The 22969-nt window shown below is 36.7% G+C and overlaps 1 protein-coding gene across 14 annotated transcripts in view; it reads left to right on the forward strand.

Annotated features, from left to right (window-relative positions):
* CADPS2 (calcium dependent secretion activator 2) overlaps positions 1-21023 on the forward strand; it is a 287063-nt gene extending 266040 nt beyond the window's left edge. For all 14 annotated transcript variants that reach the window (XM_062491046.1, XM_062491047.1, XM_062491053.1 and 11 more), the window contains 3 exons: positions 293-400; positions 16952-17056; positions 20853-21023. In XM_062491046.1, the coding sequence (XP_062347030.1) occupies positions 293-400; positions 16952-17056; positions 20853-21023 (384 nt within the window). The remainder of the gene's footprint in view (positions 1-292; positions 401-16951; positions 17057-20852) is intronic.
* The last annotated feature ends 1946 nt before the right edge of the window (positions 21024-22969 follow it).

The following is a 22969-nucleotide window of genomic DNA, read 5'->3' on the forward strand; positions in this document are numbered from 1 at the left end:
AGATGTCTGAGTGTGCCATTGATGTTGCCAGAGCCAAGATTTCATTCAACTGCATATGGCAATGTAGATTTATGACTCAGAACATCCATAAATTAAAACATGTAGAACCACATTGATAGTGAAACCTTCTCAACTTGTTAACTAACACAGACTTCACAGAAGATTTTGTTAATACATTTTGTACATGTATGACATTGTAACATCATGTTTAACTTCTTTTAAGTCTCATTATTTTAAGTCTCAGTTGTTGAGGGGTTTGTCTTTCCCTTCCCCTCACTTTTTGTCTTCACAGAAGCCAGGAATGGATCTAGCAGACACCTACATTATGTTTGTGCGGCAAAACCAGGATATCCTTCGGGAAAAGATCAATGAGGAAATGTACATAGAGAAGTTATTTGATGTAAGTAACTAGCCTTGCAAAGTTTGCTGGTATCAGAAGGGATAATCTGGACTTTGATGGTGTTCAGCAACCTGGTTAGATATTCAGCTCTGTTGATATTTTTTTCTTTTGTTCATTATCTACAAGCTTCAGCTGTCAAGGGCAGACTTTCTTTTAATATTTTCTGCATGAAACTTTTAAGTGCTAGAAGACAGAAATAAAACTGATAGAATATTATTATCTTAAGTAGTATTTTTCCGCTGGGAATAGTCCAATTATATTCCATCTTTTCATTTTTAATTTGCTCATGGAGAGAACTGGATTGGTGTGGTTCGTGGATTCCATCGCTGACCAAATTTCCCTAAATTAAGAACTTTTACATGTCACAGCTTGCTTGTATACAGAAAGTCTACACAAATGCCAGGTACATTTGTGGGTTTGACTGGTACTTCTGTGAAATTACTTCTATAATTTTATTTTATGGATTTCCAGTTGAAGACTTCTAATTTCCTAAAGTTGACATTTCTTGAATTGACATAAAAATTTATTGAATTTTCAAACTCATTTTCAAAGTTCTAATCTGACTTCTGCAAGTTCAAAGTAATCCTCATCCTCAAGGTACATGCAAAAATTTTCCTCGCTTTGATAATAACTTCCGCAACCTTTTTCCATTCATTTGCCCTGATTCCTCGTCTTTTTGTTAGAAATGATCACATTTCAGTTCATTCAAGTTCTGACTACTAATTTATGTCTAGTGTGTCCTTTTCTTACTTGCCTGAAGGGGAAGCTGTAGGCAGCTGAAATAGTACCTTCTGTATAAATTTAAAGCACTACACATGTAAAATATACATAAAATAAAAGCTATTTAACTATAAGGCTGGATCAGTTTACATGACAATTATCTCAGTCACAATTATAAAGGAATTTGAACAGGAAAATAAGTCATCTCTAGCACTGTGAAATGGAATTTATTACAAAACTAGTTCTGGAACGTAATATAGACTTTGAAATGTATTTATTTGTGTCATCTCCTAAGTATTTTAGAAAGCTTTGCTAGCAGTTTCATTTAATTATGCAAGTTACAGCAAATGTTTTCATAACAGCAATTCACAGCCTTTACTGTGACACTACAGTTGTGGCAGTCACAGAAGGTCCCATAACATAGACTCTCAGCCATGGTATGTCATGTCAGTGTTTGTTGTTTGTTTGACTGGGTGGTCAAAATAAGACCTAACTCTCAGATTATATATTTCCAGACACTCCCAGACATCTTCTCAAAAAAAAAAAAAAGTATCATCTGTTTTAATAAGCTAAGTGCTAATATGTGTGAAAAGAATGATTTTATAAAAGCTTTGATGCCCTGCAGGGGTAGAAAAATTATCATCCATCCAGCTGGCACCTTCACAAAGTACTAAAACTGTATTAGCAACTTCTGCTTCAGTTTGCTTTTGCGATGAATCTGCAAGCATATGTTTCATTTTCAAGTTTCTATTTTTTTTTTGTTTTTCTTTGGGGTTATTTTTGCTTATGTTGTCATTTCCTGAACGTTAATAAAATTATCTGCCTAAGGCCAAATCTAACTCTCACTGGAGAGACCATGTTGACTTTTTTGAGGCAGTGGGATGGGACTGAGTTTCAGGCTGTGTCAACATGGGGCACTGTCCAGGGCCTGGGCACAGGTCTGAGAACTGTCAAGGGGTCCTCCACACCATTAAGTCACCAGCACAGTTTCTGGCATGATTTTGGCTTAGCACTAGCACAAGGATGGGGCTTTAGCATGGCTGGGTTAATGTGGGTTAAGGACCTCTTCTGTATTTCATTCCAGCAATTAAGCTTTTCAGCACAAGAAAAATCTCCTGTATGGACACAGGTTCTGATCCAGCACTTGCCTTTGAGTCTGCAAACCCATTTCTGTCCCCTTTTACCCAGCAGTGTCATTGGATGCTGCTGTGACCAATGCTTGTATCTGTAAGAAAAGGTACATACATAATATGTATTTTTTGTATCAGATATCTATTAATACCTTTATTTTTCTTTCTACATGGTGGTATCACATTTCTATGTAACATCACACTGGGAGATATAATGGATTGGACAGACGCAGCATTAAAAAAGCATTAACAAATATGGGAGCTCATAGCATGCAGAAATGTAAAACAGAGTCATCTCACTCTGTTAATTCACCTTTCCTGACATTAACTCACATTTTGAACATTATGACTGAGCAAGATTTTGCAAACTTTTTTTTAAGGGTTTTTAAAAATTATTGCTTTAGGAAAACCTAGGTACTCTTTTTATAAATTCAAATCTACCAAGTTATATTTCGATAGAAAGAATAAAATATATTCACATTTTTATGTTTATGTACTTGAATCCATTGGACTGGCTAGAGTTGTAGATCACAGTTGCTTTCCTCTTAAAACACATTGAATTATTATCAGTTATGTAATCATCCACCAAGTGAAAGAGGAAAAGTACACTTTCCTGTGCTTCAGCCAGGGAAATAACCTCATCCAGAATAACAAAATACCTGATGGTTCTATGTGCAAGAGGTCTTAGTTATAGAGAAGATTAGGCCTGAGACACAATTTTAACCCCAAAAATGTATAATTGAAAACTATTTTATGTCCAGTTATCGCTGACTTAATCCAGGGCTGCTATATGCTAACAGCTATTATGGTGATCAAGTGAACAACATGTCTATCACACAAAGTTATGTACATAACAAAGATTATTTAAATTTAAGAATAATATTGATACAAGTACAAATGCCTGACAGTGAATCACAATATGTTAAGGCTAGGGGTTGTAACATTTTTAATCCACTTGAGAAGATTATAACTGGAGAGAAAACAAAAAAAAATATGTGGTTCTTTTATGGTGGTGATTGGTAAGCCTATAAAAGCAGTGCCCTTCTATACAATATATGAAAATAAGGAGAATGAAACTTAAGTTTGTGATAGGAACCCTTAAATATGAAAGAGGTTCAAATCTCCAGTGACTTTGAAAAAAGACTGGGCTGGTAGTTTTTTCTGCACCGTTTTTAAACCATTTAGATCTTGTGCTTTGCTACATCTGCTGATCATGCAGCAGAACAAAGGTGGAATTTTTTTTCCTTTATTTCCACTGAAAAACTTATTTTCTGAATACATCTCATTATTACCTCCTCCAAAAGGGCTATAGACAGCAGGCAGAGTAATATGTCCAGGTACTCCTGGTAGCACTGGTCTCTCCCAGGTCAGTGTGCTGCCTTCCTGTTCTCAAAACTAGTCAGCGGGTTTAAAGTCATGAAGATTTTTCACTTGATCAGTTTATCAAAGACATAGAAAGACATAATTTATCAAAGACACAGGAATTTTTGCCTTCCTTTGCAGTATGGGACAGTCTTCTTCCTAAATTATTCTTTCACAGGGATTCAGGACATTTTTCTCCTACTCTCATGCAGTAACAGCTTATAGTTGAGGGCACAAGGGGAATGAAGAGTAGTGTTTATTTGTTTTTACATCACATTTCTTAGAGAGCACTTGAAATAATTGTAATCTATTACATACGATTAAGATGTCCAGTAGCTCTGGGTTAATATTTTAGAAACAGTATATTACTTTAGGGTTGGGTTTTTTTAAATAGTTTTAAAAATACTTGTTTTCAGAAAAGACAGTAAATCAAGTTGTTGAATGGAAAAATTAAATATTTAGAATATAATTACACAAACCTGGAATAAATAGAGAATATTAATAATTATTATTAACACCTCTCTGATTTATAAAGATAATACAGGTGATGGATAATGTAAGAGCATCTGTGCAATCTATCAAAACACAGTGCTGTGTATCTGATCACAAAATTATCAGATTTTAAAAATACCCAACTAAGAAATTCCCATGGGATCTGGTTCTACCTTCTCAAAATCAATAGGCCTTTTACCATTAACTTTAATAAATGCAGTGCTGTGTCCATAAACATGCCAGGTAATTCCCATTGACTAGACTTAGATTCATGTTTCTACTAGAACTTTTAAGACTAATAAATCTTGAACTCCTCAGAATTTTAATATACATCAGACTTGTAAATTTAAAACTATTTCCTTTAAACGAAAGTGGATTTTGTTGACAAACCTCTTAGAAAAGCATTTCTTTTAACTTTGCATACCGCTCTGTTAAAACATCGATGCAATTTTTATTTGCTGTAGTAATGTCTAGTTCCTAAGTGCCACCTGGGTAGATTCTCACTTTCTTGTACCTGTGAATTGCATGTGAAGTATGGATATTAAAAAAAAAAAAAAAAAACGAGACATTTTTGCTTCAAATTCCTTCTTGGTGTACTTGCCATTGAGAGCAGCATCTAACAGGTTATATTTGTGTCTGTTGTGGAAAATTTATGGTGTAAACAGATGTATGATTGCAGTTTTATTAAGACTGTATGTGCAATGAAATCTTTATGCAATAAGTAATTGCGGCTCTGAAAAATAAAGAATTGTTTCAGAGAGCAACTTTAGTGCATCAGTGTTCAGCCGCTGATATAACTGAAAGGGTTTCCAAATCTTTTAGGCTATAATTTCTGAGAAACCTCTTCCCAAGTGTAGCATAAACACATAAAATAGTCATAGTGCACCTCCTGGAAAGGTGAGTACTGGCAAAGTGCTGCCCATCACTATCTTGTACAAGATGGCACCTGTGAGCAGATGTTGGCTTTGGCCCTGATTGCCCATCTCCTCTGGGTGCTAAACTGGTGTGGTGTGCTGCAGTATTCCTGCTGACTGCAGGGGCTGCCCCTGTGGGAGGACTTCCTGGACGCTGTGGTCTTGTGTGTGCTAACAATTCAACAAGCTGTGTAAGAGTTGTATATGGCAGGGAGCTCATACCACTGTCTTTGGAGTGCAGAAAGACTGAATGTCTTTATGAGCAATTTAAGAGCTTAAGCACTCCAACATAGCTGATTTTGGCTTTTGTATTTCAAAGGTCCAGATGTAATGTGAGATTCTTTTTCTGTTGAAAAACTGCTCTCATTTTGTCTGGAATGTTTATTAAATGCTAGTGGTGTTCCCATATTCCAGCCATTATTTTCATTTTCCATTAGTAGCAGGGACGGAAAATTCAAGTTCAGTGATGTACTTGAGATTTTATGAGGTCTTAATTATTCTTCAAAGGTTATTATGATATGTACTCTGCTCAATGGCTAAATGGAGATGAAGCACTCATCTGACTCATTTCTGTTTGCCATTCATTCTGTTTGCCAAATGCTTTATTCAATTGCCTAATTTGTATAGGTTTTCTGACCTATTAAAAAAAGTGTTTAAAAATGTGCAAATCATGGTGTTACGCAGCTAAGAGGAACACTTAAATTGAACTGATTTTCAGGAGTACCAAATCCTTGTGCTGCTTAAGTCTACCTTAAAAGCATTATTTTTAGTATTCAACTATGTTTTTCAAGAAAATGTCAATTTTTATTTTTTTTTCCTTATTCTCAAATTACTTCCTGTCATGCTAATTTTAATAAGTAATCTTCACTTTTGTTGTTATGTAATTATTTGCAAGTGTGTGATTTGACAAAAGGTCTACTTGGTTAAAGGCCACATTTGAATCAAAAGCTGTGTTTGTATTAACCTCTGAGAAACATGAGAGGACCGTGCCTAATTACTTAAAAAAATACTCAACAAAAATGGATTGTAGCTTGTTGATCTTCTTATTTCTTTGATAACTCAGAGTAATCTTCAAGAAGTATGTGGGCTTCTTTCTCAGATTCTTGAAATTTGATCACAGTGCAAAATTGTCCTTTGGCACAAACCCAGAAGTACACATCTCTGCACGATGCACCTGGACATATGTGGCAGGTCTGGTAGAATCAGCTAATTAACAACACAGGCTTAAACAGGCACCTCATCTGGCAGTGTAGTTAGTTGCCTGATGGTGCTCAGCAGGATTTGGTAGTGCTTTTTATTTTTCTATCCTAATGGTCTGCTGCCCACCTAATTTTGCCTTATTGTCAGCCACTACTTACCACAGCTTGAGGCCCTCCCAGGAGGCTAAATTATTATCAAAGGATTAGGGAGATGTAGCCTTGCAGCTCTGACATTTCTGATTACTTGTCTATGCCAGAACAGTAATTAGCTGTGACTAATTAAGAAAAATGTTCCTGCCATAGAAAACCATTTAAAAGAACTGAGAAGTAGAAAAGCAATTGAAAAGCTGAGCAGTGCTCAGATTTGCCGATGCTCTTTAGATTTTCACCAAAGTCTTAACTCATCTTTAATTGCATCTCTTATTTTATGGGGGAAATAGAAAGCTCGTGATATGACAACCACTCTGTAGTTGTCTCATGATCTAACAGAATTTTTTTTCTTAGTTTTGAAACAGTTGTTTCTTTTCTGGTAAAAGAATTTTAAAGTAAATTGTTGGCAGTGTCACTGAAAACGTGAGTTATATTGGCATGCTCAAATATGGGATACTGTTCCGCAAGATGGAGCAACATCTTGCAAATTTACTTAGTTCAAAGTCTTTTTAAAGTGCACTAAATTATTCCTGATGTTTCCAAATAGACTTGCCTCATTTTCCAAGGTAGCAATCTCTATAAAAGAAAAATAGTTCATTTGAAATCTGAAAAAATGTAACCTCTATCTGATTTCAGGTAGTGTAGAAGTTTTCTTTGATTTTTTTAATTTTTTTTTTTTTTAATTATACTGAGAAAAAGAGAGCCCACTCTTGGAGGGTGCTGATTATGCAGAAGCAAAGCTCAGCACTGTTGAAATCAGTACAACCATAAAACACTTAAAAGTAAAGCATGTGCTTCAGAGTTTGGTGCTTCAGGATCAGAATATTCAACACTTTGCAAGCTGTTTTATACTATTGCTGATAGTGTTTCCTCTAGAGAAACACAATGGCATAACACACTGACTGTATTTGATATGGTTTTGATATGATACAATTTCACACATCTTCATTCTTTATGTCATTTTAAATTCCTGAATTTCTATTTTGTTGTTTGCCACACAACCCATAAAGATATAAAAATTATTTTCTCAAGGCATTAAATATCCCATATCCAGTCTGCATTTAGTATTCATGGAATGGATGTCTGACACCTTTTTCACACCAATTCAATCATAGTACATAATTTTTTCCAGCAGGGAAGTAAGAAACTATGAAATAAATATTCTGATACCTTGCTAAAAGTGCTCTCTGGGTATAAAAGAGAAATAGAAGATTTTTTTTAGGGCACTAAAACTAATAACATGATACTCAGAATTCCTTATACTGCCCTACCCCCTAAGTTCCCTGACTTGTGTGAGAAGCTCCCTTTTTGTGGAAAGAACAAAAAAGAACAATGTATAAATTGGTCTGGGTGTTATGAGTCACAAGAGGAAAATGGATGTTAGGAGTCACAAGAGGAAAAAGGGGGAGGAAAAGAAGTCCCAAACTTAATATTTTAAAGCCCATCTGATTTTTTCTTTTTTTCTCCTGAAGGAATTTTTTCAATCAAATAGAACTACAAGGGGGTTGGTTTGTTTGTTTGTTTGTTTGTTTGTTTGTTTGTTTGTTTGGGGAGGGTCTTTAATATTGGGAGTTTCCAGTATAGTTTCCTCATATGCATTTCAGGTGTATACTCTTCATTATTTTACTAACTTAGTTAAATGGTTCTATCCATCACTCACAATATCCATTCATGAACAACAATAACAATTCTATCTAATAAAAGAGAGCTCCTTCCAACATCCATGCACAATTTAGTCCTTTAACCTTTTTATCCTGCTAGGCATAAAGTAGCAGCATCTCATTCCAGGCACTGCACTTTTTCTTCTTATCTAGATGGCTTGAAATGTGTCTAGCAACTTAATAGAATCAATTGAGCGTGGACAACTATAAAAATATAAAATAGCACTGAAACTTTAGATGAGTCTGTCAGTAAGTGTTAACTGTGGCTGCAGCTTTCACATTCTACACAGTCAGGAGAAATCAATAAGGATTGTACCATTTGTATTGTCTTACCTAATGTTTGTTCACCATGAAGTGCCAGGCACAAGCACCATCTAGGGAATATTGATTTCTTGATGTACTGTAATTCACACAACGTATAAACAGCAGGAGAACCTTGTGGCTTCTCAAACCTTACTTGCAGTTTTGATGTTTATACTTGTATTTCATTTGGGTCAAGCTTAGTTGAAAAAGGAAAGTAAAACTCTGGATAAGTGTTCACAAATAGATGCACAACCACATGGTTGATCACATTACAAGAAAAATTGTGCTAGAAACCATAAGAATAATCTAGTTTTACTATAATGAGTCAGACACAAAAGAAAGAGGTTGCTATGTTGCAAGTCAAAATAGATAAGGATGCTGCAGAGTGCTCTGACACAGATTTGTCAGTGGAAAGAGCTTCTTCACCTGTTTAATCATGGGAAACCAAAGAGCTGATTTAAACGTGCAGAGGTGTTGAACTATATAGAGATGATTTTCTTTAAATAATTTTCAGGTGTTTCAAGGTATATTAATTTACATTGCATTGAATTTCTTTTGCATTATGCTGCACTTAAAGAGCAAGGGGAAAAAAGTAAAAGTAACGCAGAGATAAATCTACTCACAATAACCCCCCAACAGAGCTGTAAAATTTACATAGCTGAGAGTGTCCGGGATGGAAAGGAGCATACCATGCACCTGCCCAGTCCAAGGGCATTTCATCCAAAGAGAAAGGGGAGGAGAGAAGCAAGAGGGAGGCAGGAGGCTTGACCCACTGCTCCACATTAGGACAGCTCAGCATAGTGCCCTGTTGAAGTGGTGTAAGAGAGGAGTAGCTCCAGCAGTGTGCATCTCCCTGCCAGCTTCACAGCTGCATCCAGCTCCATCACATGGCACTGCAATAACATAAAGAGTAAATGCACGAGTCAGGATTGATGAGGTGGAAAGAAATGAGCTGCCAGTAAATATTGACTCAGAAGAACTCAGGATGGTTTAAATACTGTAATAAAAATATGTACTTGACCTCACTCCACAGGGAGCAGGGAATCTTTGTAGAAGATTCTAGGACAAAAACTACTAAAGCGAGTATAAAAGCTACAGCACAGATGCTGACCCAGTTTCAGCCTATCTCACTTTTGGTACTGAGATGAAAAATATTCTTACTTTAAGGAAGAAATACAGCTAACAGGAGGTCTCCTGTGGTCCCTTTGATGATATCTCACTCCAGGGAGTGAGAACATCCTAGGGAGCTCTGGATGAGTGGGCTAAAGCAGAGATGGGTTTCTTGACTGCATACCTTATAGGCAGAGTAGCTTATAAAAAGGAGGCAGAGGGATTTTTTATGGGGGTATGTAGTGACACAATAAGGGACAGTGGTTTTAAACTGAAAGAGCATAGGTCAGATTAGATGTTAGAAAGAAAGTACTTTACTCAGAGGGTAGTGAAGCACTGGAACAAGTTGCCCAGAGAGGTAGGAGATGCCCCATCCCTGAAAGTATTCAAGGTCAGGTTGGATGGGACTTCGAGCAACCTGGTCTGGTGGGTGGCATTCCTGCCCATGGCAGGAGGATTGGAACTGAATGACCTTTAATGTCCCGTCCAACTCAAACCATTCTATGATTCTATAATGTTAGGCATTTACTTAGGAAGACTGCTTAGCATTTGTACCGCTAAGTACATTTGTAAGGGTTTTGAAACTAGAGCCTGATAGCAAGTGTTATAATGAGTAACAACTTGGTCATTTTGCATTATGTTAATTTGTTTATTTTGAGGATCCAAGCTGGCTTTCATTTCAGGGTCACTCAAGTGATGTTCCCCGTTCTGTGCCTTGGAGGATGTTTGTGGATATACCCAAATTGCAACACAACACAGTGTAGCAAGACTGACAGTGTTTGCTCCACAGAGTTTAGCACCAGAATAACCTGTGGAAGTTTTGTTCACAGATGTAGTGCATATCCAGAGTGGAGCAGAGAAACTGTTTATACTGTTAGTCTCTCAACAGTCTCGAGCATCATGTTAGTACATACTGTTTAAAATCAGAACAGAAACATTACATATGTCCAGATATGGAAGGGAGTTACATGTGTCTAATTTTGCAAACTTTCAGTTTCCTAGCTTATCTGCCATGTGAAGAAGCCAGAAAAAGAAATGAAGATCACAAACATTGTAATGTAGCATAAATATTGTAAATTGCTGTTTCACAACCAATATGGAATACAGGGGAAGAAGAGTACTGTATATTTTATATTGTCTCTATTTTATTTTAAAATGGCAGAAGTTCCACAGCAATTAGCTATCTTCTAATTAGAAGCCAAATATATGAAAAAAATTACTTTCCTTCTAAAAGATAAGCTTTTCATATGTTAGATGTTCCTTGGTTTTTCAGAATTATATCCTTCTTATCAGGAGTTTCAAAGATGCTTAATATGCTTTTAAATGAGCTGCATTTTTTCTTTTCTTCTCATTATTGATTTCTGAAAGTTAATTTTGTTTCCTTGTATCACCAAAATATCCCATCCAACAATGTTCACTTGGTTGTTGCCATAAGTCTTTCTGAACAAGGTCTTTCTGTCAAGGTTTGGATTCCTTTTTCTGTTGAGCTCCTTTCCTTTTCCCCTGATTCCTTTGGGAATGGCAGTGGGAATCCTTCATTCAAATAGGCAGAAAAAAGACTGACTGGAGACTAAAGTATTTATTCTTAAGAAAAACAAAATGCTTTCTGAGCTTCCTGGGAGATTGGAGTAATGGCACACACAAAAAAAAAGAAAAGGAAAGGCAAAAGAAATCCAAAGGAAACATCCCACTGGAAGAAAGAAAAACTTTCTTCCTTGGCCAAGTAGAATGCAAGTAGCAAGTTCTTAAATCTACTGTATTCAGATAAAAAAAAAATACTGGGAGCTGGAGGGTAGAGTGGGAGGGGTAAGGAAAAAATTAAAACGGGGTAGGGGGGAAGACTCCAAATTTGTAATTTCAAATTACTTAACTTGCAAAATCTTGTATCAGAAGTATGAATGTTGAAGCAGACAGTGTTGTCTGATTCCTTTCTCACCTCTCCTTTCCTGATGCTTATACCTGTAATTTAGGCTGTCAACATTTTTGCACATTCTTAAGACAAAGTTCAAAATGTGACCTAGCATTCCAGGCCAGAGAAGGAGGCAAAACACAGAATGTGGATGAAAGCCTGAGATGTTTCCAGGAAGATGCCTGGATAAATGGTGCCAAGCACTAGGAGTGTGAGACACTAGTGAGGTGAAAGAGGAATGTGTCAGAGGCTTTGTGCAAAGGAGGAGCTCATGAGGGAGCATAGGAGCATTACAGGAGCAGAAATAAGTGACACAGCAACAGGAGGACTTCTGGACAAGTCCTTCAATGAAAACATAGGAAGGGGCTGTAATGAAATGGGGAGCAGAGGTTTTGCATTGGACACAATATTGATTTAGTCATTTGGCATTTTCCAGATCAAGGGCTTTTAAATATATATATTTTTTTTTTTGTGTGTGTGTAAGGAAAAAACTTCATTTATTTGTCCTTCCTGCTAATCCCATGGTTCCAACAAGGCAAACTCCATGGATTTTCCACTCATGCTTAGTTTAATTTTAATCTATTTCAGTTTATCTTAAATAGAAGTTCCTAGGGGAGAAAAGAGATGTGAAAGGAATAAATTTGGTGGCATCATGATGACCCCCCCCCCCCCCGACTTCGGGGGGTGCTTTCTGTTAACAAGACTTCCCAGCTTTCAGAGGAGTGTATGAATTCATCACTGCTGAGGTAAACATCCTCATTTAAGTGGATTATATCTATACCTAACTTGAAAACATCTATACCTTCTAAACCTCTGAGAATTTTCAAAAACACTACGAAAAACATTTGTGTCCCTCATTATCTTCACAAAGGCAGTCAGTATGACTATTGGTACTTTGCAAAAGGGGAAATAAATTATGCAATTTAAAGGAGAACCTTTTTTAAGCTTTTGCTGTTTGCATTTTTAAGAAAAAACTTATTTATTTTTTCACTATTTAACATTTTTTAATGTCCTAAAAGTACCATAATCTGCTTGTAGTTCTCTCTATCATAAACTTGAAGCAATATAATAGCATTTAATAAAAACTAGACATTTGTGCACTTTAATTTTAACCTGCTCTTGTTTTGTCTTATATTAGCTCATTATTATTTTCTCATTTTAGCTTAACGCTGCATTTGGTGTACAGTGTCTTTAGTGAGAAGTATACTTTTTGTTTCTGGTAGGGCAAGTAAAGCTGAAGGAAGTAGAAACATCCTGTTGTTGTCCGAGTGACCAAGTTCCTGATCAATAGTGCGATAAAGGTTTCCGCAGGAACATGAAATGCATTTCCTAGAAAAGCTGTTCCCCTGCCATACTCAGCAGAGAAAGCATTATGACAATGCCTATTTATCAAGAGCGGTCAAGGTATAGAAACTCAACGGGGTCTTGTGTCTTGGGCGTTAGGGATACTGGCCCTAGAAGGACTAAACCATTGTGTATTGCTATGTATTGAGCCTCCTTCCAGGTGGCAAACAGCTGCATGTTTTTATAAATCTTCAAAAATAAATTTGAAGTGCTTGCTTTCAGCCGATAAGGGTTATATTTAATTGAACCATTCTGCGAATGTTATAGCTCAGGCACCCAGAAAGATGGTGACTATTTATTATATTTGTTTTGTATATCCACCAGTCAGCAGAATAATGAAATTCCTTAACTACTTCTCTTTAACTTGCCTGAAGAAAGCACGGTATGTTGCTAAATCGCTTTTCACTAGCCCTGCCGAGAAACAACTTTAATCCTTGTTAGAAAATTGCAGAGTCTGGGCCTGACAAAGAGCTCATGCCTGGCGCATTGTGAGCGCTGGGAGCGGGGCGAGGGGAGCCCTTTACAGCTGCGTGCCTCCAGCCCGTCTGAGCTGGACTATTTAGGCGAGGAGGTTTGTCAATTCCTCCTGACAATGGAACAAGTTTTCAGTGCCTGTAGCTGTGCCGAGCCCCGTTGGGGATCAATGCTGGCCATTCAAGCTGCACCCTCTTTCATTGCTTTGGTTTGTTAATTTAAGACTAAAGGTCTGCTGAGGGGGTTTAGGGTGTTTAAGAAAGCTGATGAACTGTTTAAGAAATCTGATGAACTGAGAGCGTTTATAGCTCTGGTGTGGCAACTATTGGCACTGAGGGAGCTGTGTCCTTGTTGACCCTCTTGTTATTAAAAATGCACAAGTGCTGCGCTTCTCAATATTTCAACACTCTTTCATTGTCAATACCACCTTCTGAGCCCTTCAGCTTGTTGCTTGCTCTAAAGATCTTCTTAGATTGGGTTTGAAAACTTCACCTTAAACACTAGATTAGACTGATGTTCTGTTTTCCGTGCTCCTGTTGATTTGTTGAACCTTCCCAGGGCTGGAAAGCAAGTAGCAGCTTGATGGGGAGACGGGCTGCTAATATGATTTACCAGTGTACAGTCATGCACAATAGGTGTGAATAAATACAAGGGTCTCACAGAGTCAACCCTAGCCTTTCCTTTTCTCTTATTTTTTACTTTGAAAGAGGTATCTCAGGAAAATGAAGTGAGTAATGCATGCCCTTACAGGAGATGGATGGGCTGTGAATAAGGAGAGAGGAGGAAATAGTGAGGCAAACATTTTTGTTAAAGTGCTTGGCTGCTGTTATTTGCTGATTTGGAAAAAATATATAATAAGCACTTACTGCTTTACTCTTGCATAGACAGTGGCAAAGAACGTGGCAGTAGTACCACATAATGAACATCTTCAAGAGATGCATTGTTTCATCCTTTCACTGCTATTATTACTAATGGGAAAGTTACTTTTTCTTAAAACTGGTTAAATTGATTGTTGTTGTTGTTGTTGTTGTTGTTGCTGCTGTTGTTTCAACTGGGTAATCTCAGGCCAATTATCCAATCACTGAAGTTTTGGGGTTTGCAACAGATTCCTGTCAGGCACAGTAGATCCATCCCTACCTCTCTAGCATGCTCACTGTTGTCAGAATGTGTGGCCTTGGGTTCTCAGAGAGAAATTTGCAGTGTTGTGCTCTTCAAGAGACTCAAAAACAAGTTATAGGGAAGTCTTTATTTTCTTGTTATGAAGTCCAGCAGATTTAAGGTTATGCAGCTTCAGCCTCTACTAAGTCCTCAAAATTAGTGGATATAAGACCAATCATTAGCAAGAATCCTACCCACAAGTACCTCTGGGAGGATTCTACAAATATACTGGATGTGATTTTTATTAAAAATATTGTGACAAAAATACCTTTTTTTTTTCTAATAAAACAACAGTCATATTTTTTCTGAACAAGATATGTTGACAGAAGAGCAAGTACTGTAGAATAATTTCACAATCACCAAATTAAACATTTGTACTGAAAGTTAAATGCATTAAAGCTTGTCAGGAAAACATATTATATTGCTTTCATCCATAAAGTTGAGTAGAAAATTAATTTCCTGCAATGTCTTAGATTTGTTTTCAGTGCATGCGAAAATATCAGGTATGTAGAGTTGAAGTTTTACTGTATCCATCTTAAATAAATTTCCTGGCTGGGCTTTAAAACATTTTGCCAGAAAACTGGAACAGTCTATTGTCAGTAATCTGTCACTGTTCAGTATTGTTGCATGTGAAAATCAGTCTCAGAATTTTCAGCCCTGTCTGTAGGTTATTTGTCTGAGCAAGTTTGAGCCCGTTCTGCTTTCTACTTGATACAAACAAAATACATAACAGATGCATTACTGGAAGAATACCAGTTTTCCAAAAGCTCCCCTACTAAAATAGTTCTCTTTACCAGGATTGTGTTCACAATTAAAAACAGTAGTGTCTGAATTATAGTATAATTTCTTGTCTTACCTTATTGCATTTGGGTAGAATGTTTGATGTAGGAATTCTTATGTTTATTTAGATCAATAGAGTTAATAAGCACGATTGTATTTTATTTTCTAGACATCCGTATACATACAACACTTGTCATATAGTTTACCACTCAGTAACAAATCTGTCACATTAAAAATATTTTGCAGGTACTTACAAAGGAAATCAATACCAGCATTCATGCTAGGGATGAAATAATGTAAATAGAACCAGAATGTCATTCAGTGATTAAAAAACAGTATTTTATGGATATCTAATCAGTCCCACATTTTAGTGACTAAATCAAAATGCTTTTATTAAATATGTAGCTTTTGTGGTGCGTTTTTTCACTTCTATAAAATTGTAAATTAGGAAAAACTCAAAAAAGTAATTTATTTTCAAGGATTTATAATTAAAATACAATTTAACACATTCAAAAAAATAAATTTCAAACTTAGTTTAAAACTGATAGTTCTAATGTGATGAGACTGTTCCTTGTAAGGAAAAGGTATTTGTAGTTATTTACAGTATGTCTTTCAAGCTTTTTACGGAGAGCTTACATTTTGATGGAGGAATTCTATTTCTTGCTTTTGTTACATCCAGTAGTGAGTAATTTGTCTTCATATTTTCAGAATATATTATATTTTATTTCTTCATGTGGAGGTGGATAATGAGATGTGTTAGATACTTCCTTTGAATTACTTTCACAAAATATACCTTGCCTAACATGCTACATTTTAAAATATGCACATTATTTCCTCTCTTTGCATATCTCTGTATTTTGCAAAGACACGAGAAATTATATCAGAAAATAATTTAAACCTCCTTCCTGTGGGAAAAGAGACTAGAAACAGAGCTATGACACAAACTCCTTTAATCTCTCACTATTAAAATGAAAAAGAAAAAAAAGAAAACAACCCTTCCTTTTTACAGTTTTACTAAATGAGATCTGGTTGTGATTTTACAGGGGGGGGGGGGAAAGTGCTGCAACTATATTTAGTGAAATCTCTTCTAATCCAGTTAATGTGAAAGAACTATTACAGTAGCTATTTGGAAATGAGCATTTTTTACAGTAACATAGACACCAACAGCAGAGGGCTTATTCTTAACTCATCCATTTGTGAAGTGTTGAGTGAAAACATACCATGCCTAAGACGTAAAAAGGAAATAAGGTAGGCAGTAATTATAATTAGTTATTAATGTAAACCAAAACCTTAATATGGTTATTTTGGGAAGGATGTAATGGTGTTTTGATCATGTTTAAAATCAGTTTCCAGGGATTCTTGGTTCTTTTACTTAATGATGAAGTGATTAAAATAAACTAAAAAGACAAACTTCTTATTCTCTGGTACTGTTTTCCTGTTTTCCTGAAAAATCTAGTTGCTGTAAATTCTCTCTCAAGATAATGTACCTGTTTCTATCCTTGATGTTTCAGCTGTCAGTTCTCTCCTGTAATTGTATCTTTAATATCCATTCTCACTGACAGATAACAAAGTGCATAACGCTATTTTGCTTGAACATGTTGTAACTGAAAGATAAAATGGCAGGTGCTAATTCATGTAAAGAATGATTTAGGTCAAGTTATTTGATTTCCTGCTGACCCATGCAATTCTCATAACAGGAAATTATATTATTGTTGACTTCAAGTGCTGATCTGTGATCATTTCAAAGTGTTTCATTACCTCTCATTACCAAATCTGTTAAATGAATACTGCAGGGTTATTTGGTGGTGTCTGTTGTTGTTTTTTTTTTTTTATCCTTCTTTTCAGCAATGGTATAGCAACTCCATGAAAGTCATATGCATGTGGTTGGCTGACAGATTAGACGTTCAGCTTCACATCTACCAGCTGAAGACTCTCATCAAGATAGTCAAGGTAAATAAAATATGTTTGCATTAGACTGCATAGTAAAGAGAGAAAAGTAATAAAGTAGTAACATGGATTATCAACCCAAAAGTTAGAAAATGTGGAATGAAGTTGTAAACTTACATAATTTTAGGTTGAGATTTTCCCCAAAGTTGTAGCAAATTCCAGAAGCAAAATAACTTACTAAACCTCTTAATGTTAATTTTATGTGCACTACTATTTGCCATAAATTATGGATTTGGAGACAATTAAGATAGTTCCGAATTGTTTTGCAGCTGGCTGTACAGCACTGCTGTATGATTATTCTTACTAAATTATTATTTGTCTTGTTACTGATTTTTTGTTTTACTTAAATAATTTCAATAGTGTTCCTTTTCCATTTTCCCCCTTTTCCTAAAAAAAGGAACTATTTTCTTTTTTATGCACATATAATTACTAGGCTTAATTGAGAACAGTATTCAATGTATTAGATAACATTTTCTAATATTCCATACTCAGGGATAAGTATCAATAGAAATACCAATCCCTCCACTTCAGTCCTCAGTTGCTTACATTGGCCAATATAAAATGCTTCCAAGCAGAGTATAACATGCTTTGCAATAGGCAATTATGAGTTAACCTACCATAAAAGAAAGTTTCCTCCTAGCTCCCTTTTAGATCTTAGTTGATACCCCTAGGCAAGAGACAGAAAACCATTTCAGATTTTTCCCTTTTAATTCTGTCTTGTTTAACTTTGGACATTGTTGTTACCTGTACAAATGTGGAGTAAGAAACACCTGTTGTCAGTGGTGACCTTGATTTCTTAAAAATATTTTCTCATTAAGTTCATGCAAGACTGTAAAGTCAGAAGCATTTTAACTCAGGATTCACTAGCAAAAAGGAACAGAACAGAGATAGAGATGCAAGAAAACAGTCATAATAATGATGGCATCGTGTCTCCCTGAAACACCCAAGCTTAGTTTTGCTGTTCTTGACCTTAACTAATTTCTATGGGAGCAGGATTTGGTTCTTCACTTGATTGTGTGCCCAAACGGCAAAAACATCTTGCTGTTCCTTGTTAAAATGAATGTTCCTTGTTAAAAGCTATTCTCAAATGAATCATGTAATCATAAAATGGTTTGGGTTGGAAGGGACCTTAAATATTATGTAGTTCCAACCCCTCTGCTGTGGGCAGGGACACCTCTCACTAGAGCAGGCCGCTCAGAGCTCTGTCCAGAGCTGCCAGGGATGGGGTATCCGCAACTTATCTGGGCAGCCTGTTCCAGTGCCTCACCACCCTCGCAGTAGAGACTTTTACAAATATCTAATCTAAACCTACTCTCAGTTTGAATTCATTCCCTCTTGTGCTGTCACTCCATGCCCTTATATAAAGTCCTTTTCCAAGGTACTAATCATCCTCTGAGGAAGAAGATAGGTGTTAGAGGATCTAAAACCTGTGCTCCATGAGATGTAAGAATGGGCAGGCTAAATTGTAGAAGAGAAATATCACCAGGGAGATTAAAGGAAACTCTTACAAAACTGAATTTCAAGTGAAAGAGCAGCACTGCCAACCTGCCTTCCCTCTGCCACCTGGCACACTGATTAGCTTTGTTCAAAAGCAGGAGGCTCCCACTGTAGGTGGGAACACTGCTTCTGGCCTTTCTGTGCCCATATACCTGATTTGCTCTGCATGTAAATTCCAACTGTGTTATTCCATGGCACCCTCTATGGCTCTTAAAAATTGAAGAAGATTATATCAATCATATTGGTTCTGGAAAACCGAAATTTGTGGACCTTGGTTTTGGTGGGTGAAGATTGAGCTGCTAAAACAGGAACTAGCAGACAGGATGGCTGCTGGGAAATACAGAACAATGGTTCAAGAAGAGTACCATAAGAAACTTTTCCTGCTGCAGCCCAGCGGCAGAGAGATGTGGGGAGGCACAGTTCCTCCAAACTAGAGTGAATGATGGCACTTTATGTTTGCTTTAGGGAAAAAATAAACAACAAACAAAAACCAAAACAAACAATCAAAACAATCCCACAAGAAAAACCTAGGAAGCTGTATTGCTCCTGTCACCTCTTAAAAATATTTTTAAAACAAACAAAAACGAAACAAAACCAACCAAACAACAACAACACCACAAAAAAAAATCACCAATAAAACCCCAAATAAGTAGAAGGTCATTTTTGAAGAACACAGGATGAGTAAGAGAAATACAGTTATTTTGGATTTGGATGCAACAAGAGTAGTGGCATTATTAAGAAAGCCTAGAAGAAACATTGTTCCCTTTATTCTCTTTAAAGGCTTATGATGGCATAAGAGTTTCATTAGATATCTGAGACACGTGCAGAGGGATGTGACTAAAGAAGGGTCAAGGACCAAGAAAGTTAGGGAGAAATGAAAAATTAAGCTTGGAAGTGAACATTATTATCCTGCAAAACTATGTCAAGAGAAGAGCAGTGTCTGAACCCCAGAGTGGTGGTCTGAGAATGGGAAGAATACAGTGTAGAAGTGAAGGAAATTGCTGTAGGACCCGTTGACAGCATCAAAGCAAATTGAATGCACAGTGTTATAAAAAGGGAATGCAATGGTGACACTTGAAAAAGACCAGGCAGGGTACTTGCAGGAGTGTGTGAGCAAAACATAAGCTGCATCCATTGACTCTGACGTTGACCTGTGAAAGTCAAATAAATCTCGGTTGCAGTGATTCAAACAAGGTTTAAATAATCATCATAGTGGCAGAAAAAAAAATCTCCCAACTGAATGTTACCCATTTTAAGAGTGGTCTTTTGCAGTTCTCTGAAGTATTGAGTGAAACAGGATCAAATCTTTTCTTTCTCTAGGGTTCTACATGGTCTCTTCCTCAGACAGAAGAATGGGCCTGATAGTCCTTAATTATAGTCCTTTTTTTTTCTGCATATTCTCTTCCAAAGCATTGCGAATTTGTAGTGATAGCATACACAAAATAGAAAACTGCCTAGATCAAGTTATCCTTTTTAAGCCTTTAAGAGTAACATCGGGAAAGATTATTTCAAATGTGTTACAATTTAAAAATAAAGTACGTGGGTGATTTTTCCATGTACTTACTTGAACATAGCATTAATGAATAAAACAGTTCCACTCATAGTTCTTAGATGACAGAAGAACAAAGAAGAAAGTCATATCTGCTTGTTCATAGGAAGGATGGATACCAGGAAAACAAAATCTTCTGAAATGACAAAAATAAAGAGTAGATGCAGATCAAAATGTAGAGACTTAGAATGTAAATTAATTAGGTAAGCACCTGAGTAATTCTGACACTATATAGTATAGATCATAATCTGTATCCATTATTAGAGTATATATTATATTATAATGTAATATATAATCATTATTTTTCCATATTTGGCATATAAATGTATAGAGAAATATAAATAAAATTACATTATGGGGAAAAGATCAGGCATTTACTTTTTCTGTGAAATGACAGAACTGAACTACCTGTAGCCAAATTCACATTTCAATAGGTATTTAGAAAAATTCTCAGCAGTTTCTTATAGAATAAATGAAACAAATGGAAGTTACTGAGAAATCAGCAGCTGGAGTATGCTGTAGCACAAAAAGCAATCTCTTAAAGGAATGACCATCAAATTAGAATCTCTAGAGTTTGCCAAAATCTCACGCAGCCCAAAAACAAAGACCGCAACATATTTATCAAGGTGATAGGTCCCTAGCCTGCAGGAGAAATAAGCCTGTACTACTGGCATGCTAGAAATGGCCAGTCTGTAGTGAAAGAGTACTCAGACTTGCTGGAGTCAAATTCAGGATGTTTTACTTTTGCCACAGAAAACCTACCGAGACTTCAGGTTGCAAGGCGTGATGGAGGGGACGCTGAACAGTAAAACCTACGACACCGTGCACAGCCGCCTGACTGTAGAGGAAGCCACGGTCTCAGTCACAGATGCGGGAGGACTTCAGGGCATTACGATGAAAGACAGTGATGAGGAGGAAGGATGATGTTCTTTCACAAAGCATTCAAAGCTGGGGGTGGTGGTGTGAGGGTGGGGTTTATCTTTGCCTTGGGGTTTTTTTGGTAACTTGTCCTTGTAATTGCATTTATAGTTTTGCCTTATGATATCGGTGCAGAAATGCAATTTGCTCCATTAAAAAAGAAAGTGAGATTATCAGAGGAAAAGTGCCAAGGACTTTTGAGAATAATGGTTGTAGCATATTTTTATGTATAGCTTTGCTTAGGGCTGCAAAAACACTGGCATGGAGTTTGAGTTCCACTTGTGATTACATTTCTTTCCCTTTTGTTAGCTACCATTCATTCTTGTATCTCCATCTGATATTGATGTCCTGTGCAGAAACAAGATGTGTGTCTCACTTAAAACACAGCTATACAGGAAATCATCCTTGGAATGAGTCAATGCCCTAGGTAAAAAGAAAAAAAAAAAATGTATTTTCAGGATTACGATTTGTTTACCTCTTTTGTGCTTAATTTTACATTGTTATGTGATGTGCATTAAAAATTTTAATCTTGGTTCTTTGTATATTGAGGTTGGTATATAAGCAGAAGAACTTCAAGGATAGTCAAACACATGCAAACTGCTTAGGAGTGTCATGTCCATTCATTTGCAAATTTAAAGATCTCTCATCCTGTTGGATGTCAGTAAGCTTGCCATCTATGTTTGTATTTCTGTGAAAATTTTCAGGCAATAAGAACACATTTTGTCGTGGCCATTTATGTATTTACCCAAGTTTGTATAGAATTCTACAATTAAAAGATGTTTTCAGTATTTCAAACAATTTGAATCATTGTATGATTCCTCATGAGAATGAGGGGGTTTTATTATTTTATTTACATAGTGATTTATAGCAAATACGTTTCTTGTATAGAGCAGACATATATAGCAAACAAGTACCCAAGGACACAGTGCCTTGAAAAAGGAAAAAAGCAAACAAAAACCTCTCAGTACCAGATGAACAGACAGAGCCCAATGCCTGCTTTTTAATGCCCTCAGGATGAACTAGAAAGAATTCAAATTTTCATCAGTCAAAACTCACACGGTTTACAAAAAATACAACAGGTTTTTGGTTTTGGGGTTTTTTGCTTGTTTGCTTGTGGGGTTTTTTTGTTTTTGTTTTTGTTGTTGTTGTTTGTGTGTTTATTTTTTGGTTTTTTGTTGTTGTTTTGTTTTGGGGGGAGGGGGTTGTTTGGTTTGTTTTTTTTTGCGGGAGCATGACTAATTCTTGAGTTTACGTACACAAAATCAGAAAGAACACAGACAACACTCAAAAAAGTAATAATAGGTTGATCAGGTTCTTGTTGAGCCATAGCGTTATACCTTAGGGGCCTTACTGAAGAACTGTTGTGGATTTACAAGGCTGATGTGAGGTTTCTGTGCAAGAACAGTCTGTAGGATTTCAGGGTTCTATTGCAAGCATACAGGGCACCAAGAACTGAGATTGAGAGCTGCAGAGAAGGTGGCTTTCAGCACACTTGGCAGCTCAGCCAAGCAGGGAAGGGCAAGTTGCACTCCTCCTAGGTGTCTAGGGAGAAATCCTAAGTGGCAATTTTTTTCTGTAGCAAACCTAATCATCCCATGAGCTGAGATGAATTCAGCTGCAAGGAAGAACTGAGAGCTGCTAAGGTAGACCATGCTGCTCAGCTTTTCATCACCATCTCTGCTGGGCTGAAGGAGGCACAGGGAGTCCAAGCAGTATTTTTCCCTGTTACCAGGCTGCTAGATGGATTTGCTGATTTAGGTTTTGATAGCAGTAAAATAATTTCATATTCCTTTCCTGTCATTTGTCCTAGTTGTGCTGGTGTGTGGCAGCTGTGATGCTTGAAGGGCCATTTGGGACTCTGGCTGAGACCCAGATTTGGTAAGGGATAACCTGCCTGGGCAGGAGCTGCAGCCTTACCCCCAGTGTGGCTGTGGCAGGCAGCAGGGTGCAGA

This window comes from Cinclus cinclus, chromosome 4 (genome assembly GCF_963662255.1).
Source record: "Cinclus cinclus chromosome 4, bCinCin1.1, whole genome shotgun sequence".
Taxonomy (NCBI): Eukaryota; Metazoa; Chordata; class Aves; order Passeriformes; family Cinclidae; genus Cinclus; species Cinclus cinclus.